Source organism: Mustela nigripes, chromosome 5 (genome assembly GCF_022355385.1).
Source record: "Mustela nigripes isolate SB6536 chromosome 5, MUSNIG.SB6536, whole genome shotgun sequence".
NCBI lineage: Eukaryota > Metazoa > Chordata > Mammalia > Carnivora > Mustelidae > Mustela > Mustela nigripes.
Genome location: NC_081561.1, coordinates 28,499,812 through 28,525,282, shown reverse-complemented (window position 1 = coordinate 28,525,282; position 25,471 = coordinate 28,499,812). Strand labels below are relative to the sequence as shown.

Below are 25,471 nucleotides of genomic sequence, written 5' to 3'. Positions count from 1 at the left end.
CTCCGCCGGCTCTCAGAGTCCGGAACGCGTGGGCGGCGGGATGAAGCGCTCCCCGCCCCGCGCGGCTGAGGGGTCTGCCAGCCACTGTCGCTGCATGATTGCGTCTTGGAGGGCGGAAAACCACTTTTGCGTGCCACCCCGTCTTCCGGACGTACCTGCCTTGTCGCTTTAGCTCCGCGGAGGTGGAGGTCGAGGTTGGCGGGCTTTGGGACAATCAGATCCTTGCTGTGAGCCCGGACAGCCTTCCTCAGCTTACTGCGTTTGGAGCATCTGGAGGCGGGGATATAGGGCAAGGGAAAAGGTGGGCTATGCACCTGGCCTTGGTTCTGTTCCAGGGCCAGAGCCTGGCCATCAGTAGGCTCGCCTAGTCCTAACCCAGAGTCTCCCTTTTCCAGGGCTCCTCTGTGAAAGGATAACTTCCCAACCTTCCGTTCTTAGGACCTCATGGATCGCAGAGAGAACAAGAGAAAATTGGAGAATGTAGAGGTAGCTGAGCCTCGGAACAAACTCACCAGCCCAGCATCCTCGCTGCCCACAGACCCTGCCCTCTATACTGGGCCCTTTCCTTTCTATGGGCGCCCTTCCGAACTGGGCTGCTTCTCTCTGGATGCACAACGCCAGTACCACGGAGATGCTCAAGCCTTGCGCTACTACAGCCCACCCCCTACCAATGACCAAGGCCCCAATTTTGACCTCAGAGATGGATACCCTGATCGATACCAACCCAGGGATGAGGAGCTCCAAGAGGGGCTGGACCACCTGCTGCACTGGCTCCTGGATCACCGAGGCAAGCTGGAGGGGTGAGCAAAGTACAGCACACAGATCTAGAGATCTGCACCTACCCTCTAAGCTGGAGTGGGTTCAGTCTTTAGAAGGAACGTAGACTCTTGGGGAAATCATCTGAGCTAATGCTTCTAACTCCTCCCTTTAGGGGTCCAGGCTGGCTGGCAGAGGCCATAGTGACATGGCGGGGGCACCTGACAAAATTGCTGATGACACCGTATGAGCAGCAGGAGGGCTGGCAGCTGGCGGCCTCCCGCTTCCAGGGGACACTGTACCTGAGTGAAGTAGAGACACCAGCAGCTCGGGCCCAGAGGCTTGCCCGGCCACCCCTCCTCCGGGAGCTTATGTACATGGGGTACAAGTTTGAGCAGTACATGTGTGCAGGTGAGAGTTGCCCCTGCTCTGTAGCCTACATGCTCTTCCCCAGAGATTGAAAGTCCCCACCCTTGTTGCCATTTCTCTCCTTGTGCAGACAAGCCTGGAAGCTTCCCAGATCCCTCCGGGGAGGTTAACACCAATGTGGCCTTCTGCTCTGTGCTACGCAGCCGCCTGGGAAACCACCGTCTACTCTTCTCGGGGGAGGTAGACTGCATGGACCCCCGGGCCCCATGCACACAGCCCCCTGCCTGCTATGTGGAGCTCAAGACTTCCAAGGAGATGCACAGGCCTGGCCACTGGAGGAACTTCTACAGGTTCAGAATGGGGTTGGGTAGGGTGAGAGCCTAAAACAAGAGAGCTGGAAAAGGGACCTGAGAGAAGCTGGAGGGTGGAGGAAAGGTCCTACTGACCCCTTGCCTTTCCTGACAGACATAAGCTGCTAAAATGGTGGGCTCAGTCATTCCTTTTGGGGGTCCCAAACGTCGTTGCTGGCTTCCGTAACCCAGAGGGTTTCGTCTGTTCCCTCAAGACCTTTCCTACCATGGAGATGTTCGAGTATGTCAGGGTAAGGCAGCGGTGTCGCAGCTCCCACCTGCATCCCCCACACCAGGGCCACAGGTCCAGTGTTCCCGGCTGTAGTCCGTTTTCCCCTCCCTGCCCCCTCACTGCCTATCTTCTCCCTCCTCCTTGGCCCTCTTTAGAATGACCGTGATGGCTGGAATCCCTCCGTGTGCATGAACTTCTGTGCTGCCTTCCTTAGCTTTGCCCAGAACACAGTTGTCCAGGATGATCCCAGGTGAGTCTTTCAGCTCTGTCCCTGCCCCCTGGGTCCCCGGAGCTCTCCTCCAGCCCTCAACTTGTGACTCCATGTGCCCCCTAGGCTTGTCTATCTCTTCTCCTGGGAGCCTGGCAGCCCAGTCACAGTGTCTAAACATCAAGACGCACCCTACGTCTTCCTGCCCACATGGTATGTGGAAGCTGTGACCCGGGACCTCCCATCAGCCCCCAGGACACCTTCCCCCAAAGACTGAGACCTTGAAAGGGCTGGTCCTGTCTCTGTGTGCACAGATAAAAGCATATTTCTAGGTGGTTCTTCTTGCTATGTCTTTTGCCTGAGTCGACCCTGCCCAGCACCTCCAGTACACACACGTGGTTTACTGTTTTATTACTACATTTTTACACAGAGGGCATTCACTGAGTGTACAGGCTGGCTGCAAAGACGATGTCCCTCCGTAGCAGGGTAGCTGCTGTCTCCATCTTGGCACCTAACACAGGCTCACCTACAAGGCGGGCTGCCCCCCTCAGTGAGCGACACATCTCAGCCAGGCGCTGGATGCAGCGGACCACCAGGCCCTCAGGGGTCCCCGAAAGCCCCGCCAGCTCGGAGAAGGGCTGTAAGGGAAGCAGGGTGAGGACTGAATGTGGTAGACCTGGGCAGCCTCTCCCCAACCCGCCACCCACAAAACCCCAGTGACTCACCATGCCCCGGGCCCACTCGTACACAACTTCGACAAGCCCAAAATTCAGCTCCCCCACAAATTCCTCCACTGTCTGGTTCAAGCCACAGGCCACCTGGACCTCACCAATCCGCTTGGCCACAGCCCGGACACGTTCAACTCCCTGCAGATGGGAAAGGAGAGGCTCAGACCCTGCCTTCCTTCTCCAGGAGTGGGGAGTCCCAGGTCAAGAAAGGCAGCATCCCAGCTCTTAGGGACACTTAACAGGGCTGGAGGCATCACCTGGAGAACACCCAGGGATGGGAATTGGGAACACCACAGCCAAGGGGGAGAAGTGGGTTGGGTGTCCCCTACCTGTTTGAGGGTGCTTGGGAGCTGCTCCCCTGGGTCCCCAGGGCTCTGGCAGACCAGGCCGGAGAGCAGGGCTGCAATCTCCTCCGGCCGCAGGGCACTCAGAGCATTGTCAAACATGAGCTCAGTGAGGAGCAGCTCATGGCTGCTCATGGCACAAGCCACCCGCCCTGCCAGCTTCACCGTGCCCACCTCGTCTACATAACCCAGGGTTCGGAGCACCTGAAGAAAGATGGTAGGTGTTGGGAGCCTGCTATCTTCTCCCTCACTAGCCCCCTACCCCCCACTGCTGCCCCTCCGACCTCTACTCGCTGGTGATACTCTGGGAGCAGCAGCAGTGACTGATCTGACAGCAGGAAGCGTAGTCGCTCCATCTCCTTCTGTATCTGCACGCGCTCCTGCAGCTTCAGGTACTGCAGAGAGCCACCAGCGGAAGCACATTAGTCTTCCCCGTGCCCCAGGGCAGGAGGGCACCAAGGACAAGGGCAGAGATGGGACTGGCCAGTGTACAGGGGTCCAGAAGGGAAACCCACCCCCCACTCCCACCTCTCAGCTTGGGAGCTGGCATCCAGGACCCTACCTGGGCAGAGAAACGAGGGCTGTGCACACACTGAGCACCGCCAATCAGCTCCTCCAGCTTCCGGGCTCGGAGCCCCCCCTCTACCACTGATACATCTTTGAGCTGCAGGTCATTGACAGGGTCAAGGGTAGGGGGTCCCGCTGGGTAGGCCTGAGCCAGACGCAGCAGTTCCTGCACAGCAGTGGTCACAGCTGCAATGGGAGGATCCTTCCTGAGGAAGGAGCAAAGTCTTGAAAACTAAGGCAGAGTCTTTTCTTCCACAGAAGCCCCTACACCCCAGCCGCACCTCTCCACACCCCGTTACATGGTCCCTCCCCAGGAAAAGAATCCCCCCCCCCCCCCCCGCAGCATCCCTGACTTGAATTTTGGTTGCTGCCTCCTGCTGAAGTCCTCCAAGATCTTCTCCCCATTCACCCGGAGAACCTTGGTGGTGATGGCGGCCACATCTCCTGGCTGGAGCTTGGCCACTGTGTGGTCACAAGGTCCTGTGAAAAGGGGAGAGCAGGACCAAACATTACCATGAACCCAGGCAAGCAGCCCACACTGCTGTCAGGAACCCGGACATCTGCCCCATGTTCACCTTCAGGCAGGAACAGCTTGAATCCCACAAGATCATCGGGGTAGGGCACATCTGGGGTGGCTGGTGGCCTCTCCTGTGGGTCCTCAGACACAGGCTTATCACACAAGACCAGGGTTGTAAATACCCTGCTGGTGGAGTTCGAGGAGACCTAGGGTAGATGGGGAAGGCCAGGCCAGGGCAACATGAGGAGCGGAGATCAAAGATCGGGAGCAGATCCCCACCCTCGGGCAGTGATCATGAAGCAACTGCAGAGCCACCAGTATGGACTGGTAACCCAAGTCAAAGCAGTCTTCGGGGGCGGACAAGGAGGTAGGCACCCAGTGGAAAACAACAGGAAAGGAGAGCAAGAACGCATATGAGTATACCATTGTGACCAACTGCCCCCAGCCAAGGGGGAAGATGGGAATGAGGTTCCTTCCTCCCTCCTCCCAACCCAACTCCTTCCCCATTCACTCCAACTCCCCCCACGGTCCGAGTTTCCATTACCCTCACCTGCAGGATCACACCCAATGTGTTGTGATACTCCTGATTCTTCACAACCACCACCCTTCCCGCTGAGAGAGACTTGAGCCCATTCACAGACTCCATGATGCGCTGCTAAAGAGTGGGGAGAGAGAAGGAAGCATCACGGACACAGAGACTAGGCTGGGATTAGGTTCAGGAGCACCCAAAGTGTTGCATTCTCTTCCCCTCTTTCTCCATCACCCCCACAACACTCACCTGGATCAGGCTCCGGGTCTCTGTCAGTTCCTCCCCCCAGCTGTAATACTCAGGCAGGTCAACCAATTGGCCAGTCGTGTCAGGTTCCTCCAAGGCCCCTAGTCTCTTGGTCAGTTCAGCTAGAGCCTGTTCATGAGCCTGGGCCGAAGTGGGGGAAGGTGTGAAAGGACAGTCCCCAGTGTCCCACCGTCCCCACCTGCACCCCCTGGTCTCCAGATGTCCGCCCCTTCCCAGTCCGGCTTCCCTTGTCCCAACTGCCTGCCCAGTATACTGGTCATCCCAACCTCCTCACCTTGCTGTCCTTGCGGGATGGAAACTCAGAGAAGCTTCTCTTCATCATGTCCTCCACCCTGAGGGCGTCCACCCGCAGCAGGTTCAGGATCATGGTATATGTGAGTCGGAACTGGGACTGCAGCTGTGATGGCTTCCCCTGGGCCAGGTCAAAGAACCCAGTGAGATGGAGCCGGGGGTGGGGGCTGGGGACCAGCTGCCCCCCAGCCAGCCCCTTAGGGAGCAGTTCTACTCCCAGCAGATCTCGTCCCCTCTCTGCAACCATAGGACCTTAGACAAACCGCTTACTCACCTCTGCAAAATAAGGGAAGAAAACTAAATAGGCTCTCCAAGGTCCTACCTGGCTCTGTCTTCACACTGACAATAAACTAGAGATGATAGTCTAATCCTCAGATCTGCTCACTCTGACCTTGATTTCTCCCCGGCAAAAGAAAAAAGTACAGTTGACCCTTGAACACCATGGGTTTGAACTTTACGGGTTCACTTATGCATAGATTTCTTTTTTTTTTTTTTTAAGATTTTATTTATTTATTTGAGAGAGAGACAGTGAGAGAGAGCATGAGCGAGGAGAAGGTCAGAGAGCGAAGCAGACTCCCCATGGAGCTGGGAGCCTGATGTGGGACTCGATCCCGGGACTCCGGGATCATGATCTGAGCCGAAGGCAGTCGTCCAACCAACTGAGCCACCCAGGCGTCCCTATGCATGGATTTCTTTCAGTAAATGCTGTATAGTCCTATAAGTATTTTCTTTCTTATAAGTTCCTTCATAACATTTTCTTATCTGTTGCTTTATTTTAAGAATACAACACATAATATGTGTAACATACATATAGGTGTTGATCATCTGTTACCAGTAAGGCTTCAGGCCAACAGTATACACTATTAGTAGTTAAGTTTTCCAGGAGTCAGAAGTTGTACATGGCTATCTGACTGTGCAGGAGGTCAGTGCCCCTAACCCTACACTGTTCAAGGGTCAACTATGCAAAGAAAGGGGAGGGGGAAGAGGGCTGGAAGAGAGAATTGGGCCAGTAACCGGAGTTGGGGCCCTCCCAGCTCAGCCCATCCCACCCCGGCTCACCATCATCATGCGGTGCAGGTCTGCCATTTCAGGCACACGGCCCTTGCAGAGCAGGATGACAGTGCCGGTGGGGTCCAGGCCCCTCCGGCCTGCCCGGCCCGCCATCTGCACGTACTCTCCAGGGAGCAGGTCCCGGAAGGCGGAGCCATCATGCTTCCGCATGGAGTCAAACACCACTGTTCGGGCAGGCATATTTACACCCATGGCAAAAGTCTCTGTGGCAAACAAGACCTGGAATGGGGGAAGAGAGCTTCAGCAAAGTGGTGCAATACACACCCCACCCTAGCCAAGTGCACCTTACTTTGTAGCCGAGGCTAAGTCCCACACAGTTAACTCGCAGGATCTCATTTAACTTTCAGGGCCAATCATAGTGTAAGCACTGTATTTTCCTCGTTTTATCTATTTAACTATCTACTTTGGTTTTTTTAAGATTTTATTTATTTATTTATTTGACACAGAGAGAGAGAATAAGCAGGGGGTGCAGCAGGCAGAGGGAGAGGGAGAAGCAGGCTCCTCGCTGAGCAGGGAGCCCAATGCAACTCAATCCCAGGACCCTGGGATCATGACCTGAGCTGAAGGCAGGCGCTTAACAGACTGAGCCACCCGGGCACCCCTCTACTTCTTTTCTTGTAACCCTCATAGCTCACTCCCATCCCTCCACCATCAATCATCCCGGTATAGAGTATCGTTCTGTGTGATTATATTCTTGCAGATTGTACCCTATTCTGAGTGCATGAATTTATAATCCACGTTAAAGGCAGTTATACCCTAAGTCAAGAAATAAATGATAGGGTACCTGGGTGGCTCAGCTGGTTAAGCCTCCGACTTGACTTTGGCTCAGGTCATGATCTCAGGGTTGTGAAATCAAGCCCTATCAGCCCTGTGTTGGGTTCTGTGCTGGGAATGGAGCCTGCTTAAGATTCTCTCTCCCTCTGCCCCTCTCTCACAACTCACTAAAAAAATTTTAAAATGATACATGCACCCTTATGTTTAGCATAAGGAATATAGCCAATGATACTAATAAGAGCAACGGATAGTGACAGACAGGAGTTACACTTGTGGTAAGCACAGCATACCAGGTAAACTTCCGTCTACTGTATAATCAGAAAAAGAATTACCATGTTTTACATCTGAAATTAATGTAACACTGTGTGTGTCAACTGTACTCAAATGAAAAGTAATAATAACATAACAGCAGTCATGTATCTCGTGTTTTCTTTTCTGCCACAGTGTTTTCAACACCCATCCCAGTCCCTGTGGTTATACCAAATCCACTGTTGCTCGGGGCTGCAGAGCAATGTGGGGGAGTGCCCCTGACAATGCCCTACCATTCTTCTGGTGATGGCACCTTGGTGCCACCAGCACCCTACTACAAGATTACAGGCAACAAAAGAAGGAAGAGTGGACATTTTCACTCACAGACCAGGGTAGGAACTTCTTTGCATTATATACCCAGAAAAAGAATTTAGGATCAAAGAGTATATTATATATAGTTTTGCCTCAAGAATGCCAGGGTGCCCTCCAGATGTGCTACACCTATATGAGAATTCCTATAATCCTATCATCTCTGACATCTGGCAACACCTGGCATTCGCCAGTTTCCTAAATGTTAGCAGTGGCTGTAAAGTCATTTCTTGTTGAGTATTTTAAATTGTGTTTTTCTAATGACTAACTTTTCAGATACTTGCTAACTTTTTGGGTTTCTCTTCCGAATGCTGCCATACCTATCTTGTGTACCCCCATTTTAAGACAGGAAAGCCTAAAGCTCAGAAAGATGAAGGAATTTGCCTGAGGTCCCACAGTGAGTAAGCAGTGGAGTGGGGATTCACACGCAGGCAGTCTGGACCCAGAGCCCAAGTTCTTAACCACTACGCTGTCTTCTCTAAAACCTTGCCCCTCCACCCTCCGGGCAGCCCTGGAGCAAACAGCAAGTGCTGAAGAGTCCCCCTTCTACCACTGTGTGTACCTTGACCAGGCCTCGACTGAAAAGCATCTCCACGATCTCTTTAAGAATAGGCAGGATGCCACTGTGGTGCACACCCAGGCCGCGGTGCAGAAGTTCGGACATGTGCAGGACCTGCAGGGAGCCAAGGCCCATGGTCAGGAAGAAGGTGGTGGAGAATCCTCTCCCAACCAGTCTCCAAGACGCCCCATCCATACCTGGGGCAGCTGGCGGTCAGAGCCACGGAGGCGGGCAAGGCAGCGCTGCAGGAAGAGGTGAATCTCACTCTTCTCTGAACTCGTGGTGAGGTCAAGGGAGTTGAGGCCCGAGGCTTGCTCATCACAGCGACCCCGGGAGAAGGTGAACACCACCACAGGCAGCTGTGCGCGGGTGCGGAGGGAGGCCAGAAGGGACAGGTATACACCACGGTCCTACAAAAGGGGGCAGAAAGGGGCAAAGGCTGAGTCCCTGAACTAGTGAGGGCCAAAGCAAGGGGAGGTGAAGCCATGTCAAGTTGGACAGTATTCAAAGCTCAAGTCCAAACCTCTGGAGAACGTAGGAAGAATGGACAGAGTTGAAACAGGTGGTAGCAGGTAACAAGCCTCCAAGTTCTCACCTGTGCGGGCCCCCCCTGATGCGTGGGCTGCTTGGCCCCAAAGGTCTGGGCATGTTTGCTCATCCGCTCCTTCTTGGCCTCCACAGCGGCATAGTACCTGGAACATGGGGTGGGTCGGTGATCACAGTCACACCCGGGGTCACAGCGCTGACTCTGCCCCATCTCCAGCTTACCCCTTTGTATGGAAGGCGCCTCGGGAGTCCAGCAACAGAAAAAGCTCCCCCTGGGTCTTGGGGCTGTTCCCCGTGAAGAGATAATGCTCCAGGGGAACGGGGCGCGCAACAGTGCTGATCACATATATCTGGCGACGTTTCAGTCGCCTGAGTGGGGAGAAGAGAGCAGGTCAGGGGCAAGAGTGCAGGAGAGATGCACATCCCATCACATTCCCCCTCTGGCTTCACTTTTCTGGGAGCCAGACTGGAAGGCTGTCCCATCATCCCCTCTCCCAGTGCGCAAAATGATCTGGACCCAAGTGGGGTCCTGCAGCCACTAGAGTCGGACACATGGCCCAACCCATCCCTTCCTTCTCTCCACCCTCAAGACCTGACCACTGTCCTCGCTATGGTCATCTTCACCCTCTCCCCCAACCAAGGAGAGCCATGGTGCCATCCACCCAAGCCTCCCAGGGCACGCATCTCACCCGATCCAGTCGGCGAACTCAAGGGCATTAGGGACGGTGGCACTCAGAAGGATGATGGAGACATGGTCAGGGAGCATGATGAGCACCTCCTCCCACACAACCCCACGCTGGGCACAGAGAAAGAACACCACTCACCAGCAGCTCAGAGGGGGCTGCCCTTCTTCCCTAGGGATGCGCACAGGGTTCCATTCGGGGGGCAAAGAAGGCAGTAAGGTCCACAAGGGTGTGTGATCTAGGCCCACAGGAGAGGACTACTAGATCCTGGGGCCCCCGTGCCTCCTACCTCAGCATCATTGATATAGTGAACCTCATCAAAGATGACCCACTCCAGGTCCCGGATGACATCTGAGCCGCTGTACAGCATGGAGCTGGGAAGAAGAGGCCACAGGCTGACTCCCCAGGGGCTCCTGACCCTACCCTGTTCTCAGTGAACATGCTGTCCGAAGCAGCCTCACCTTCCTGACCAAAAATCCACCCGTGTTGAGTGCCTATCTCTCACCGAAGGATCTCTGTTGTCATAATGAGGCAGGAGGCCTCTGGGTGCAGCTGCACATCCCCAGTGAGCAATCCCACATCCCCGAATGTGTTTCGAAAGTCTCGGAACTTCTGGTTGCTCAGGGCCTTGATGGGCGATGTGTAAATGGTGCTGGGAAGAGGACATGAAGTCAGCCGGTCAGCACCCCCACAGCCTCCCGGGCAGCACACCTCTTCCACCCTGAGCCCTCCCAGAGGCATGCCAGAGCCCACGTGTCCCCGATCTTCCCCAAACTGCCTTCACATTCTCCTTCACAACACAACCCCACAGAAACTCTGTAGCCCAACCCCTTCCGAACCTGACGCGGGTCTTCTAACCCCTCTCCCCATCACACCCTCCTGCTTCACTCTAGTCCTGTCTCCGTTTCTCCCCAGACCTCTCATCTCAACGAGGAGGGAGAGGCGGGAAAGAGATAACAAGCAGAAAGGGTGTGGGAGAAGCCAGGACCAGCTGGTGAAAGGGGAGTCCGGGGAGGGGACCTGTACCGAGTCATGTGTTTCTGGGCAAGGGCAATGGCATATTCAGCCACAACCGTCTTCCCCGCAGATGTGTGAGCCGCAACGAAGACAGAGTCATGCCGCTCCAAGTGCAGGATGGCCTGCTTCTGGAACACATCCGGCTCAAATGACCACTGTGGGAGAGAGAAACAGATGGCAGCTAGAGAAGGGAAAGGGGCCCACCCTCCTGCCTCCTACTCCTGGGGCGTGCAAGGTGGCAGTTGCATGCCAGAGTGAAGAAAGGCCAGGACTGAGGTCGAAGAAGGACCTAGAAGGCATCTGGCCTGGGCTGGCAGAGGAAATGAAGTGAACAGTGGGAAAGAAGTAGGTGAGGATGTGAGGACCAGGCCAGCCTACCTGGAAGGCCGGCTGGGGAATGAGGCGGTAGAAATCACCAACAGGGGAGGTGACATCCACAGGAATCGCCCACTGCTCCTGAGGCAGGGGTTTGGGGGGCTCTGGAGGGGATACAGCTGGGGATGTTTCCTGCAAAAGCCGTGGAAAGGAGTGATAAAGATACAGTCAAATAGCTCTCCATTACCACCCCTCCCAAAAGATGCTCCCATCTTCCTCTTAGACCCAACCAACCCAGCCATCCCACCTCACCCTCAGCCCCCCAGTAAGGCCCCTTCTTTCCTGCCTCAACTGCCCAGAACCACCAACCTTCAACACTAGGTCCTCCAAGCTGCTTGCTCGGGCCATGGAAGCACTGCAGGGGGAGGCAGCCACAGTGTCCCCTCTGGGAATTCCTGGCTGTCCCACTGCCTCAGTTTCATCCTCGTCTCCCCCACCCAAATCCAGAGGCTCCAGCAAACGGCTGAGGCTGAGCAAGCCAGAAGCTGGAGCTGGGTGATCTGAGGAGCAAGGAAAAAAAGGAAACCTGGTCACATCCATCTCTGTTCTACAGGAGAAGGGCACCACTTCTACGCCCCATCTCAAAGTTAAAACTCACCCTTTGGTGTAAAGTCCACACCTTTTTTGAAGCCAGGCGGAACAGTAAGAAGATCTGAAGGACAAGGACAGACAGAATCACCACTACTACACAAAGTCACACAAGTCACACGTTACTCAAACCTACAGGATACCATTCACAGCACAGATGCTGAAAATGGGATACTTAGGACAACTTTCTGACAGGTGACAGTAAAGACTGTTATGACAAGGATACCTTTCCCTAATTGTCTCAAAGACACAGAAGGGGAAGGAGCAGCCCTATGATAGGCTGGGGCCCCTCTTCATCAGGGCCGAGCCTCACAGCCCCACTCCCAAGGGTCCATGCCCACACCACCTCACCTTGCTCAAAGTCTATCTCCTCCTCAGCCTCCTCCCGAGTGCTTAGATCTGTTATGGTGGGCTCATCCATTCCACCTAGGGAGAGGGTGGACAAAAAGGGATTCATGGGGTGCGGGGGTGGAGTTACAAGATGGGTGGGGAACCCTTCCTGGACTGAGGGCACTCTCCCCTACCATTCCATTTCCATAAAAGTCACCTGGCCAGAAAGGGTACTGTGTTGGATTCCCCCACAGGGACTGGGAGATAGGCCCTGGGGGCCGGCGAAGAGACAAGGAGGTGGTGGCTGATAGGTTCGTATTCTCCAACAGGACCTGAGGCAAAAGACCACAACCCCAGTGAGGCTGAGATTGCCTCTGATCCCTTCCCTACTCTGCTTCTTGTTGTCTCTGACCTCTTACCTCTTTGTAGCCCAGAATCTGGCCTGTGGTTGGGTGTCTCTGGGCCTGAAGGTCAGAGGGCACTGGGGCCCCCTGTGTGGCCAAGAGTGACCAGGGATCCATTTTCCTCTGCCATTTTCTGCAGAAAAGGAAAACAATTTTCAGGTGTTCCTTCTTTCCTGTGCCAGTTTTCTTCAGGGGCCTACCTCCCTAGTCCAGACTCCTCACCGGGCAGAGTGCTCCACACCATGCAGAGGCAACCAGGCTGGAGATGACAAAAACAGCTGTTCTGCTTCCTGCTGCAGATCTGGGGCACATGGAGGGAGGCCGTGGGGAAGCTGGTAAAGGATAAGATGAGAAACATTAGGTAAAGATAGAGCATAAGACACAGACAAAAAAAGAAAGTGACGGAATTTGTGTTCAAATCAGAAGCAGCAGACATTCCTGACCAAATAGGACAACCAAGCAGAAACAGTATCTTCCAAAGATCATCCTGTCTTCCAGGGTTAACTACCTGCTACTGATTTACCGGCAACAACAATTACTGATACATTACAATACAACACAAAATACGGTAATTTCACAATCTCTGGGATTGGATTTAGGAATTTGTATTCTTAAAAATCCCCACCACTAATTACAAGGTACACTTAAATTTGAGAATCACTAGTCTTAGGGAAAGGGGGCCCAGAACTAAGGATGAGGCAGGGCCTCAAAGGCTAGCCATCAACCAGTTCCTTGGTGCTTAGAGACAGAAGGTGACTCCAGAGAAAAAAGACACATTTGAAAGAGTAATTCTCAGAGCTCAGGTATCCCCAGCACTCCCTGCTCTGTCCACACATGAGCTCTAACCCATAGCTGGTCCACTGGGCTGGGGTCTGTTCGGCACAAGGCAGGCCCAGATGACAGGAGTCCAGAAACAGAAGAATGAGGTTACGCTAGAGTCCAACAGTAAGGAGAATTGAGGAGGTTTGAAGCTCAATGTTAGGGTCAACATTCACTCACGGTGCTCTCTGGTGCCCCAGGCACATTGAGCAGCTCCCAGCGCCCCGTGCATCCCAGCTCCACCGGCCGAAGGGGCAGATCCAGGGGATCTGGAGGAGGTAGCACTACAGAGGGAAGGTCAGAGATCAGAGGTCAAGGGTCACCCCCTGACTACTCCTTCGTTCCACCCCCTCCCCCTCACCGAGTCGCTCGGTCTCCATCATCTTGGAGCCACCGCAGCGGCGGGGCAGACCGGAAGTGCAGCAAGAAGCCGTGGAGCGAACCCCGCCCCAGAATGGGCGGAAGTGGAGGCGACTTCCGTCACACGCAGCCGGGGAGGACAGAGATGAGCGTTACAGAGAGGCTGACCTGAGCCGGGAGGGGCGGACACCGCCGGGCGGAAGTGTCTGGCTTGGGCCGCCTTGGTTACCGCGTTCTCCGCCCCTCGCTACGTCATCGCTCTGAGCCGGCTCTCCATTGCCCGCGCGGGCGCCGCCCGAGACCGTGGGACACCCCCCCGGGTTACCGCCCCCTCAGGTAAGGTCTTCTCCTTCTCACCCTTCGCCCCTTTATTCCGAGCTCCTTCTCTTCTTCCCCTTTTGGTTGCTCTGAGAGCGCTGCGCGGGTTTCACTGCCTCCTGTGCCGTTTGGACCCCGCGGTTGTTATACCCCCAGCGGGGGTAGGGGGTGTCTAATGCCATCATCTTGGCGGCGGAAGGGGTGCTTCCCCTTTCCCGGGCCACTTGGTTCCTCAGCGCTGGTGGCCGTGATTGCTGGAGAGAAGAGGGAATGCTGATTGATCCCGACGAGCGGGGGCTTGGACAGCAGCCTGGTTTAAGCAAGGGGTAGGGAGAGGCAAAAGACAGGAGTAGGTAGGCCTGGAGGGGTGCGGTTGGGTACTTTGTGGACGGCGTGTGAACCCTGGGCGGTGACAGTGGAGAAAGATGTCTTGGGCCCTGCCCCTGAACCAGGAGCCACCATGTTGGTGATACCCCCCGGACTGAGCGAGGAGGAGGAGGCTCTGCAGAAGAAATTCAACAAACTCAAGAAAAAGGTGAGGGAGTGTGTGGAGGCGTTGCCCAACCTTTCACAGACTCTACACTCTTGAGAACACCTGGGGTGAGTGTGAGGGGTTGGGGGGGGGGCGGTTCTTCCAGCTGATACCTGAAGACATATCTCCTCTCAGTGTAGTCTCATAGTTGGGCTTTTTCCCAAGTCTTGGTGTGTACCTTCTCTTCTGTGCATTCTGCCATGCAGCTGTCTTCCTTTTCCGTGGCTTTTAGTACCACCGAACGGGTGGTAGTCTCCAGGTTTGTTTTTTCACTTCTACCCAGTCTGTTAGTGATAGCCCCCAGGTACCCAGTGTTGCAGCTGTCATCTTCCTATCTACTCTAATTTAGTTCCTTTTCTTGATCTTCCAAATAGGAGTGACCACAGTCAGTTCTCCCAGGTGTTTGGAATCAAAATCTCATCTCTGACTTCTCCACTTTTTGCATAGTCAAATATTTGCCAAGTCTTCTTGATTCTTCCTTTGAAGTAATTTCTTTAGTTTATTTTTTCCTGTGTATTTCATAGATCAAGTTTTTGCTGACACTCATGTAGACTGCTGAATGGTTTCTCAAGAAGTTTCTCAGTGTTTTTTGAACAGATTTCCTTCATTCTTATTCAAATGAACTACTGAAAACAGAAAACTCTGCCTCTTTTTTTCTCAAAACCCGTAAGTGATTTTTCATTGTCTATAAACCAAAGCCTTATCTTGGCATCCCTTTCTTGTCAAATAGAACTATTCACTAGTCCCAAAATGTGCATTCCCAAAGCCTTCTTATTTCTGCATCTTTGCCATTCTGTTTTCTTTGCATCCCTTTTCTTTCCATCTGTTTTGCGTAGATTGTACCCAGGGACCAGTTTAATAGCCATTTGGTGTCAGATAACCTTACTTGGTTTCAGCTACAAGCAGTCTGCATCTCTTATAATCATTCTTGATAATTGTCTCTAATCATCTTGTTTCTCAGGCTTCTGGAGGGGAGAAACCATGTCTCATACTTTTGCATCCCTCTGTTACAAAGTTATGGTGTGTTCTTGTTAAACATACAGGGGATGGATGGATGCAGCCCCTGAGAAAGGCACGTAGGCGTATACTTACTTGCAGCTTGTATCTTGGGGCTCTGGTCCGTGGCTGAAATCCTTGTCTTCAACTTCAAAACCCTGGAAAGCCTTTGGATACCCTGGTTTGGTAGATTAAGTATTGCTGGTTTTGTAGATGATCCAGTGGACCATGTGTGAGAGGTAGGGCTGCCTCAGCATACCACTCCAGGGACACCATTTTTACTGTTTCCTGAGAAAGGTGTCCCCTGGAGTGAGGTGCCCAGGGACCTTGGGAGTGGACTAGGCCAGGGACTGGCCCTTACCAATTCCTTTCTTCTCACTCTTATTCCCAGAAAAAGGCATTGCTGGCTCTGAAGAAGCAAAGTAGTAGCAGCACAGCCAGCCAAGGTGGTGTGAAACGCTGTGAGTGACAGGGGAAATGGGGATAGACTGGAAGTGGGCATCATGGGGCAGACATCTCCCACAGCTTGGCCAAAATAATGCCTCCTTCCCTCACCACTCCAGCACTGTCAGAGCAGCCTGTGGTGGACACAGCCACAGCAACAGAGCAGGCAAAGCAGCTGGTGAAGTCAGGAGCCATCAGTGCCATCAAAGCCGAGACCAAGAACTCGGGCTTCAAACGTTCTCGAACCCTAGAGGGGAAGTTAAAGGTGAGCAAAAGCAGAATGATTGTTCAGGGGACCCTTGACTTCAGAGGGCATGTTTCCAAGTTGGAATGGAGGTAAAATGGGGGGAAATAATGTCAATTTAGTCATGGATAAGTTGTCATACAGGTCTGAACTTCAGATTTCTTATCTGTAGTGAAGACACTGGCTGACTTTTCCGTTTTCCGTATTACACATTCTGTGGCTTTAATTTATCACATATTCAAGCTTCTGAGTTTTGTCATTCTGAGGAGTTGAACAGGTCAAAGATGTCAGTAGGTTCAAGAAACATTCAGATTAGCTACATACTCTAAGTATATGTTAGGTCATTCATGAAAAATACATAATCAAATAAGAAATGCACAAAGGAATTAAAGGAGAAGAAAGAGTAGAGAGGAAACCAAGAAGAGGGTGAGGGAAGAGGAACCCCTCTGTCGCACAGTTAGGCTGCCTCCTGCTCTCACACTGAAGTAGATCTCTACAATCTTCCCAGGATCCTGAGAAGGGGCCAGTCCCCACTTTCCAGCCGTTCCAAAGGAGCATATCTGCCGATGACGATCTGCAGGAGGTATGGTTCCTGGTTCTCTGTCCCAGGGGGCCTAGGGAATGAGGAAGATGAGAGACCCACATATTTGGGGTCACATGCCAGCAACGAGGACTCATCTTAAATGTCCTTGTGTTTTTTTTTTTTTGCAGTCATCCAGACGCCCCCAGAGGAAATCTCTGTATGAGAGGTTAGAGAGCTAGAGAGACAACTGGGTCCCAATTGGAGGAGTGGGAGAGGGTTGATTGCCTGGACCCTTGGGAGGTTTCGGGCTGGGGTGGAAGGAACTGGGACTGCAGAGAGTGTGTTACATCTCCACAGGGTCTGGGAAGTTGAGGTAAAGACCCCCTTTGATCCTCACTGTCTGTGTCTCCCCAGTTTTGTGTCTTCCAGTGATCGGCTTCGGGAACTGGGGCCAGATGGGGAAGAGGCAGAGGGCCCAGGGGCTGGTGATGGTCCCCCTCGAAGCTTTGACTGGGGCTTTGAAGAACGTGGTGGTGCCCGCTCCTCAGCCTCTCCTCCCCGAAGCCGCAGCCGGGACCACAGTCGTGAGCGGAACCGGGACAGAGACCGAGATCGGGAACGGGATCGAGACCGTGATCGGGAACGGGATCGAGACCGTGATCGGGACAGGGACCGCGATCGGGACAGGGACCGTGATCGGGAAAGGGACCGCGATTGGGACAGGGACCGTGATCGAGAACGAGAGGGCCCTTTCCGCAGTGAGTGATCTGGGCTGGTGGGAAAAGTGAAAGGGTTTAGGCGGGTCCTACTAAAGTGGCCTCTTAAAGCAGAGGCTGAGATGGGTTGCATCTTGTGACTGTGACTCCTGATCCCACAGGGTCGGATTCGTTTCCTGAACGCAGGGCCCCTCGGAAGGGGAATACTCTCTATGTATATGGAGAGGACATGACGCCCACCCTTCTCCGTGGGGCCTTCGCTCCCTTTGGAAACATCATTGACCTCTCCATGGACCCACCCAGAAAGTAAGGATGACAGTGGGGGAGGTTGATAAGTCCTGGGAGCACCTGGGTTTGATTGAGAACACCAGCCTGTCCCCAGCGGCTTCTGAGGACTGGGTTTGGTTGGGTCCACGAGAGCCCATAGGCCCTCTACTGACCCTGTTTTCTCTCATCCCAGCTGTGCCTTCGTCACCTATGAAAAGATGGAGTCAGCAGATCAGGCCGTCGCTGAGGTTGGGACTTCCTCATGTTTTCTCTTTAAAATACTGAGAGCCAGGAGGAGATCATTTCCTATTGACAGATAAAGTCTCTTCCTAGTCACACAAGAAGCGTTGTATTCTCAGATCCTCACTCAGTCTATTTCTAGGGTGACAGCTGTTGGAATGCCTCCCTTGCTTTGTCTGCAATGTTTCCCCCCATCCTTTGCCTCCTCCCCTCTTCTGCCCCAGCTCAATGGGACCCAGGTGGAGTCCGTACAGCTCAAAGTCAGCATTGCCCGCAAACAGCCCATGCTGGACGCTGCCACTGGCAAGTCTGTCTGGGGCTCCCTCGGTAAGAACAGATTCTTCCTCCTTCATCCTATTCCCCACAGCTCACTCCTTCCGTTTGTTCCCCTGCATGTCCCATGATCCCATGGAAGTGATAGAGGCCTGGATCTGTGTGGAGGCTGTGGGAATGGGAATGAGAATTGTCAGGCCTTCTGTCAGTTAGAGGTAGGAGTGAACAGAAAGAAAAGGATTGAGACAACTCCCAAAGCAGTAACTGGAACAGTGAAGAAAGTAGAATTAAGGGAGGTTGGTGCAGAAGATGAGCATGTCACATAGCTTTGTTCATTTTGAGATGGAGTGTGGTTGGTTTTATAAAATAAGCATTTGAAATTAGAGATCTGGAACTTAACTTGGGTGTTAAGTGAGGAATGAAAATACGGATTAGAGTTCTCTGTATCACAGAGTGGCTGCAAAATGGAAGTATAAGTGTACAGAAGAATTACCAGTCCTGGGCGTGGGGAATATTCAGGAAGCAGCCATTAAAGCCAGAGGATACAACCTTTGGGAGAAGGGGTGTGATCAGCAATGTCAGGGTACAAAGATACGAGAGAATGGAGGCTGGTTTGGGGGGAGTCAGTCTAGCCCCAGAATGGCAGGAATAGAATCCTTGGAGAAGGGGTGAAGAGAGGGACACGTCTGCATAGAGAGGAAAAAGAAAGGGAGGGAACAGCTTGAGGCCAGAGGAAGATTGCTTTGGGTCAAAGCCACACCCAGAATGGTTCTCCCATTGGGGCCATTAGCATTTCTTAGTTTAGTGCAAATAGCCCACTGTACCTGTTGGCTTTTCTAGCACAGGAGTAGGCAGAAAGGGGTGTTCAGAGCAAGAGTGGCCCTCCAGACGAAAGGAGGGAACAAGAAACAACTAGCATGTCAACAGAGGCCTACGGAGATTTTCTAATGACTTAACATCGTTCATTTGTCTCAGTAATAACATCTGGGATGGTTCTAAGAACTTAAGTTATCTGCATGGGCCACAGTAGCAGGATATGCTCCTTGCCACCGGATGGGTTGGTAGCCCCTGAGGAGGCTAAAGGGAGCCAGGCCATCCTGGCCACCAGAGGGCAGCATTGAAATTGGGCTTCCAAGGGCCAGCAGCCAGGAGGGAGCTGGTCAGACTCGAGTTGTGGCCTCAGTAGTGCTCAGATGCAGTGCTACAAACCTTAACCAATCTTTTCCTCCTTCCCTAGCTGTCCAGAACAGCCCTAAGGGTTGCCACCGGGACAAGAGGACCCAGATTGTCTACAGCGATGATGTCTACAAGGAAAACCTTGTGGATGGCTTCTAGGGAATGGAGCTGGATTCCGTGTGCCTCATCTGCATCAGCACTGGTCTCAGTAAAACACTGAGGTGGAAGCTCACACATCTTCCTCAGCCTCTGGTTTTTCAGCACTTGGGATGGGGCTTGAGCCTTTAAAAACGGCTGTTAGATTTTATCTCAGTTGTAACACATGGCCAGTGCACGGTCCCCTCTCCCTTCCCCCAAAAGGATCTTGAACACAGGTATTGTCGCATCTGTTTTAATTTGATCTCATACCCCTTTCCAGCAGGAAAGCCCTCACAGAAAATCCAAATCCTCATCTTTGAGTTTGTCCTTGAGCCAGGGCAGCACTTGGAAGAGGTTGACGTGAAAGTCTCGGGCATGCGTCGGCACCTCCTGCCACCGCTTCTGGTTTTTACAAACATCCACGACGCCCCAGCTGATCACACCAACCTGGAGAAGGGGATGCCACAGATCATTTGATAGAGTTCCTTCCTGATCCCAGGAAGCTCAGCAATTCCCAGTTACATCTGAGTTGACCTAGAAGAATTAGACTAGGGACCCAGCTCAGTCCTGGTCTCTCCAGCACACAGGCCAGACACAGGGCCTTAGCCGGCCATTTCAAGGTACAGTTGTAGGAGGCAGGCTTTGCCCTCCTCTTTCCAGCCACACCTCTGGAGCTTTCCTGCTTCAGGGCCCATGCTGACCACTTGGCACCTCCCTACAGACAGGAGAGGAGAAACTCACTTGAATGAAGCGGTTCCTCTTGTGAATAATCAGGGGACCGCCAGAATCACCTACAGGGGAAGAAAAGCTGTAGGAAAAGTGGTTCTTGGGCTTCAGAAACATGCAGCACGACGGAAGGACCTTCTCTTACCTTTGCAAGTATTGGGGTCAGCGTAGGGATCCACCCCTCCAGTGCAAAGGAACCTAGGGGTAACCACCTCAGAGATGTCTTTGACTTTTTCGTAGCCTGGGGCGAATCGAGCATCTCTCTCACAGCTGGCTTTCTATAGGTGAGGAGAAAGCGGTGTTAGATAGAGCATGCTCAGGAAGAAAGGGAGCCTAGAAGACCTGCTTAGAATCCCATCCTCACCTTGTCCCCATTCTTGATGTAGACCTCCTTCCGAACCAGCATCTTCTTGCTATCTTTGAGTAACTCTGACACAAACATAGCTTTGATATCCTTTGCGGGGAGCAGCTCTTGCACTGGACAGATAGACAGACTGGGTCATTTTCGTTCTTCCTTCTCCCTATCCTCTCCCTATTGCTTTTGTCACTCAGCAAATGTTCTTCAGCCCTTTCCTCTGAGCTAGGGACCAGGCTGGACATCATCTGCTCCCACAGCTCCCCGCCATGCCCCACTTGCTACTTGGTACCACTCCCTTGTGCTACTCTTCCTAAATGTCTTACTCTGTTGCTGGCAAGTGGTTGACAGTGGAAGCCTCAGAGCTTGATTTGTTCTCTCAGTGCAAGGGATACAGATGGGCCTGTTAAAGAGAGATGGGGAAACTCAGGGATAGCACATTGGACCTGGCCTAGGCCTGCAGCACCCCCGTGCCTGAACTTTTCTACTCAGCGTTCCAGAGTACTCACCTGACAGTCTGGTCATATGTCAGCTTCTGCCGGAGCTTGATAAGGGCCACATCATAGTCATAAAATTCATTAATGCCTTTTTCTTTTTTCCTGTTGATGCTATAGTCGGGATGAAATAGGACTTCCTCTATGTCCAAATCCTGCCTCCTCCCTCCTAAGGTAGGAGAATATGTCAGGGCATCCCGTGTCCGCCTAACTCAACTCTGCCCCACCCTCAAGTTGTCCAGTGTACCAGGAGGAAGCTGCTGTGAGGACAGGGGGAGTGGGCTCGCTGCATCCTTACCCACGCTGACCTTGATCGAGTGTGCCTCATCATGCACTGTGAAACAGTGTGCTGCCGTCAGCACGAAGTACTCAGACACCACGGCCCCCATGCAGCTCTCATGTCCTTTCGAAGGGCGCTGGGGACAGAATGGCAGAGGCGAAAGCTCAACTTCCACAAACCCCGCAATCTAACAGGAACATCTGGCCCTTCCCCTGCCCTCATTCCACCCTGACTTCACCTCCCGTGAGTCTCCGCAACCAGGAAGCTATGCTTACGGTGACAGAGATCTTGGCCTGCCACGGTTGCTTGTGGTAATCAGTGCCTGCCTTGTGCTCCCAAACCATCCCACAGAGCCCCAGCGTCCGGGTCTCATCTAGAAAGAAAGGAACATGTGCTGAAAATCGTGATGCTTCATTTCCAGATGGCAGCAGCCTTTGTGGGAGGGGCATCTATACGTTTATGAGGCGCAGAGGCCCATAAGGAAGGGGAAGATGAGGGCATTTGTTTCCTAACACTGTGAGCAAGGAACCATGGTGGTAGAAAAGGACTTGGAACTAAGAGGTGGGAGACCTGGCAGCTTTTAGGTCTAACTCCAGCTAGTTTGCTGTCCCTAGGCTGTTCTCGGCCTCTTTCCCCACATGTAAAATGACAGACTTGAGGAAGCTCTCTGATGTCAGTCAGAGCTCTGTGATTCTAAGATTAGGAAGTGCATAGTGCCAGGAGACAAGAATGTGACAGAGAAGGAGCAGTGAGAGCCTTCCAAACTGCCAGGGCTTCAGGAGGACAGGCAGTATGAGTGACCTTGGGGGACCTGGGGAGTTTCCTGACCTCTTTACACCCTTCCGATATCTTCCTACCAAGCATTTGGATGAAAACATCTTCCAGGTTTTCCATGTCCTTGACTTTGAATACGTGTTGTTCTTTATCCTTCTTGGAAGCCAAAGCATTGATGTTCTCTTGGTTCACCAGAGGCCCAACCCCAAACACATAGATATCTGAGGGAGAATAAGGGAGGGTGAGTGTCCAGGACCTGGGGACAGTAGCTGAGAAAGCAAGGTACTGGATCCTGGGCAGTAAAACTCACCCAGGTAATCCTCCCGTAGGTTTTTGCGATCCCTCCCAATGTTCAGGAAGTCCCGGATCTCATGAATGACAGAGACTGGGTCCCCACCCATGTTGTGCAAACCTGTAGAAGAGATGGCCCATGAAGGTGGGAGGCAAGTAAAGAAGAGGGTCAAGGAAAGAAAACTGGAAGTAGTGACACATGGCTGGGTAGGCAGGTTGAGGGGATGGAAGTGACATATCACAAAGAGGCCTAAGAAGGGGTTCCTCCTTGTAAAGGGTCACAGGAGAGATCAACATGGTTGGGGCCCCGAGCAGCACTCAGGGCCCCAACCACAAGTCCAGTGTTATGTGTAGACCAAATGGCCACACGCTGGTACGAAAGGGTCAGGAGTCCAGGGCAGGAGAAGGGTCCCTTCTGACCATCAGTCATGAGGATGATGACATGGCGGGTACGGTTCCAGCTTTCAAGGGCCCTATTCGCTGGCCAGCTCATCATGTTGTATACTTCCTGGAGGGCCTTCTTTGTGTTAGTCCCTCCCTTATGCTTGTGATCTGTGGAAAGGGAAGAAATCACCTTGCCTGGCCTTCTAAGTCATCTGTGAACCCTAGAGGCCTATCAACAACTGAAATCCCACATCTTTCAGCTTTTTGAACTGTCACCCCAGTGAATTCCCTTTAGCCACAAAGTGACTTCCGCCCCCAATAGGTCCCCAATTACCCATATTCCCCAATGATGAGCCTGCCTGCTCTCCGACCATAGTACAAAGTAGTTTACCCTGCCTTCCCATGTGATCTTACCACTCCTTCCCCACAACAACCCTGAATCTTTTGACCTGACTCCAGAGTAAACCACCCCCAACCACTCCCTTCCCTGACTTCTGACCTTCATAGCTGATTTTGTTGAGTGTCCTTGTGACCCAGTCTGCATCACTGCTGTTTTCATCTCTCACTTTGACCCAAACTTTGGGGTCTGTGGCATATGTCACTAGACCGTATTTTGGCTTTACCCCATAACTTGCCACCTGTGGGTTAGGGGAGCAAGGGGTCATGGCATTGAAAGAATATTGTGGTTGGGAGAGGTGGGCAGCTTCTCTGGGACAGAGAAAATTATAATCAGAAACTCAGGGCTGATTGATCATCCTGAGTTTCAGCTTGGTGATTGGGTTAAAGGTCAACAAACTGCTTCAAGTAAAAGGGAAGAAGGACAGAATAGGATCGGAGGTTTCTGGGACACTGTGGCTCAGAGGCCTGGAAACATCAGGAAACTAGTCCTGGCAGGGCAGTGAGTTCATATTCAGGGCAGAGGGGGCTTCACCTTCTCAATGAAGTCTCTGAGACAGTTCTTGGCCCTTGTGAAGTTGCCGATCCCAATGCTGTCTGATCCATCCAGCACCAGATAGATGTTCATGGAGCCCGAGGGGTCCAGGACAATCTTCCTCTTCTTTTGTTCCCCTGGGTGCCACCAGAGAAACTCAGGCTCCAGCATGCATGATTCTCCTGCCTCCTCTTCATCCTCCCCCAGTTCCCTGCCTCCCTCCCTTCTCTGCCTCCAAACCTGGGCTGTGCCCATCCTCAGCATCAACTCCTTCTATGGTCTCTGTCAGGGAAGACAGGAAGGCTTCTGCTACCTCTTCAGGAGTGTCATACATGAAGGAGTCTGGGAGAGGTCAGAAATCAGGTCAAATGTTAGGAAGGGTCAGAGACACATTGGCCAGAGTGAGCGGATGGTGGGGTTCTGGAGCCAGAAGGGCTCAGTAGTGAGGAATTTCTATGGGCAGGTTTAGAAGAGAGGAAGGAGCTGGGCTGTGTTACGGGTAGGAGACAGTGCTCTGGTATACGGACATGAGGATGAAAGGGCAGGATCTGAACCTGAGGGCGTGGATCAAGGGTCACCTTGGCAAGAAGGCTCTGTTCCACTCCAAGAGCCCCCTTCCTGGCATGTTCGCCTCTGGGAGCCACGCAGGGTGAGTCCCCTGCTGCAGTAGTAGGTGACACTGTCTTCAAGGCGGTACTGGCTGCCCACCTTCCTTGTGCCAATGGGGATGCCAGGATTGGGGCAGTACCCCGCTGCAGACATGTGAGACATAGAGGTGAGGACCAAAACCTGAGGCCCGGATGGCACAATAGAGCACAAGAGTTGTGGGGCCAGTTCTTCAGGGTGGAACATGGTCAGGGAGGGGACACCATCACCAGGGAAGGGGATGTTTCTCACCTCCATTGTCACAGATGGCCGTTTGTCCATCCCACCGACCATTTGCTTGGCAGGTGCGGTTGGCGGAGCCCCGGAGAGTATAGCCATCATAGCAGTGGAAAGAGATCTCATCACTCAAATTGTAGTAGGGGGCCCGGGGCCAGTATTCCCCATTCTCAAACTCCTGTGGTCTTGGGCAGCGAATTGCTTTGTGGGAGGGGGACAAGTAGAAATTACTGAAAAGGAAGGGCTTCTCTTGAGAGTATCCCTTCTGGACTAACGGACCCTGTCACAGAGAAAAAATGCCTGTTTGGTCCCACAGAACCAGCGGCTACCCTCAACCCAAGCTTCTTGCTCCCCATTTCTGAGTGTTCTTTTCACTGCCGGGGTGCCCGGCACAGGGCAAATGCTCAGTGAAGATTCACACCCTTCCTTCTCCCTCCTTCCCTGCTTCAGCCCTAAACAGCTCCTGCACTTGCTCAGCTCCCCCTGAGTTCCCCCTGTTTGACCTCAACACAATTCTAATTGCATCCTAGCCTGACGCTTGGCCACCACCTGCTTCACCCCTCCATTGCCCCGTACCCACCCTCACTGCCCTCCAACCTCTGCATTCTGCCTTCTTGACAATCTTTTGGTCTTGGGTCTGCAGGGCACTCCAGGACCCCGTGGATCTGCAGGTGCGGGCCTGCACAGGGTATGGGTAGAAGCCAGAAGGACACACGTACTCCAGTGCCTGGCCCTTCTTGAGAAGATTGAAGAAGCCACCTTTGATCTCTACTCCCTCCAGAGAGCAGGAGCTTTGGGGCCTGACCCCAGGCAATGGCGTTGTACTCCCACCTAAAGAGAAAGGCTAATGAGCCCAGCCTCACAAGGCCAAGGAGGGGTGTTGGGGGTAGCAGGAAGGGGGGGTGGTGACCCTCTCTTACCTCCAGACAAGAGACCCAGCACCAAGGGTATCAGGCAGAGTTGGGGGCTAAGATTGCTCCCCATGGCGATGGAAGGCAGGAGAGAATCTGGGGTTGGGGGCAAGATGGCCTATCCCAGCTTGTGCTGCCTGTCTGCTTGGCTCACTCTCCTCACTGAAACTTCAGACCTGGGCCTGATCACAGTCTCTTCCCCTGCCCCCCACAACCTCCAGCCTTTTATGCAATCTGCGTCCTGGCACTTGTGGCCACCCCGCCCATCTGACCC

The 25,471-nt window shown here is 53.1% G+C and overlaps 4 protein-coding genes across 7 annotated transcripts; 2 read left to right on the top strand and 2 right to left on the bottom strand.

Annotated features, from left to right (window-relative positions):
• The first annotated feature begins 21 nt into the window (after positions 1-21).
• Positions 22-2,263, top strand: DXO (decapping exoribonuclease). 2 transcript variants are annotated; one of them, XM_059399907.1, is made up of 7 exons: positions 22-301; positions 439-800; positions 932-1,167; positions 1,256-1,475; positions 1,591-1,726; positions 1,863-1,957; positions 2,042-2,263. In XM_059399907.1, the coding sequence occupies exons 2-7, from the start codon at positions 445-447 to the stop codon at positions 2,190-2,192; spliced, it is 1,194 nt and encodes a 397-aa protein (XP_059255890.1). In that variant the 5' UTR covers positions 22-301; positions 439-444; the 3' UTR covers positions 2,193-2,263. The 2 variants fall into 2 exon arrangements, with proteins under 2 accessions (XP_059255890.1, XP_059255889.1); XM_059399906.1 differs by having other exon boundaries at positions 396-800.
• A 46-nt stretch (positions 2,264-2,309) lies between these two features.
• SKIC2 (SKI2 subunit of superkiller complex) lies at positions 2,310-13,408 on the bottom strand. 2 transcript variants are annotated; one of them, XM_059399900.1, is made up of 28 exons: positions 13,304-13,408; positions 13,123-13,226; positions 12,346-12,455; positions 12,139-12,256; positions 11,937-12,051; positions 11,741-11,815; positions 11,400-11,453; positions 11,111-11,301; positions 10,805-10,933; positions 10,436-10,581; positions 9,915-10,061; positions 9,699-9,783; positions 9,416-9,522; positions 8,949-9,095; positions 8,776-8,872; positions 8,378-8,590; positions 8,184-8,294; positions 6,218-6,448; positions 5,142-5,279; positions 4,850-4,987; positions 4,622-4,726; positions 4,130-4,277; positions 3,908-4,034; positions 3,550-3,760; positions 3,272-3,382; positions 2,973-3,191; positions 2,641-2,781; positions 2,310-2,553 (listed from the first exon to the last, which is right to left on the bottom strand). In XM_059399900.1, the coding sequence occupies exons 1-28, from the start codon at positions 13,323-13,325 to the stop codon at positions 2,353-2,355; spliced, it is 3,741 nt and encodes a 1,246-aa protein (XP_059255883.1). In that variant the 5' UTR covers positions 13,326-13,408; the 3' UTR covers positions 2,310-2,352. The 2 variants fall into 2 exon arrangements, with proteins under 2 accessions (XP_059255883.1, XP_059255884.1); XM_059399901.1 differs by having other exon boundaries at positions 4,622-4,723.
• A 90-nt stretch (positions 13,409-13,498) lies between these two features.
• Positions 13,499-19,404, top strand: NELFE (negative elongation factor complex member E). Its single transcript, XM_059399911.1, has 11 exons — positions 13,499-13,638; positions 14,073-14,155; positions 15,540-15,609; positions 15,712-15,857; positions 16,345-16,419; positions 16,548-16,585; positions 16,774-17,117; positions 17,237-17,381; positions 17,536-17,590; positions 17,807-17,909; positions 19,093-19,404. The coding sequence occupies exons 2-11, from the start codon at positions 14,081-14,083 to the stop codon at positions 19,188-19,190; spliced, it is 1,149 nt and encodes a 382-aa protein (XP_059255894.1). The 5' UTR covers positions 13,499-13,638; positions 14,073-14,080; the 3' UTR covers positions 19,191-19,404.
• Positions 19,405-19,406: 2 nt separating this feature from the next.
• Positions 19,407-25,417, bottom strand: CFB (complement factor B). 2 transcript variants are annotated; one of them, XM_059399902.1, is made up of 18 exons: positions 25,207-25,417; positions 24,884-25,117; positions 24,302-24,487; positions 23,983-24,156; positions 23,645-23,746; positions 23,405-23,541; positions 22,973-23,111; positions 22,510-22,641; positions 22,109-22,210; positions 21,882-22,019; positions 21,263-21,397; positions 21,043-21,192; positions 20,760-20,913; positions 20,577-20,653; positions 20,260-20,372; positions 20,041-20,173; positions 19,911-19,960; positions 19,407-19,616 (listed from the first exon to the last, which is right to left on the bottom strand). In XM_059399902.1, the coding sequence occupies exons 1-18, from the start codon at positions 25,268-25,270 to the stop codon at positions 19,461-19,463; spliced, it is 2,376 nt and encodes a 791-aa protein (XP_059255885.1). In that variant the 5' UTR covers positions 25,271-25,417; the 3' UTR covers positions 19,407-19,460. The 2 variants fall into 2 exon arrangements, with proteins under 2 accessions (XP_059255885.1, XP_059255886.1); XM_059399903.1 differs by having other exon boundaries at positions 21,043-21,160; positions 21,300-21,397; positions 25,207-25,415.
• Between the last annotated feature and the right edge of the window lie 54 nt (positions 25,418-25,471).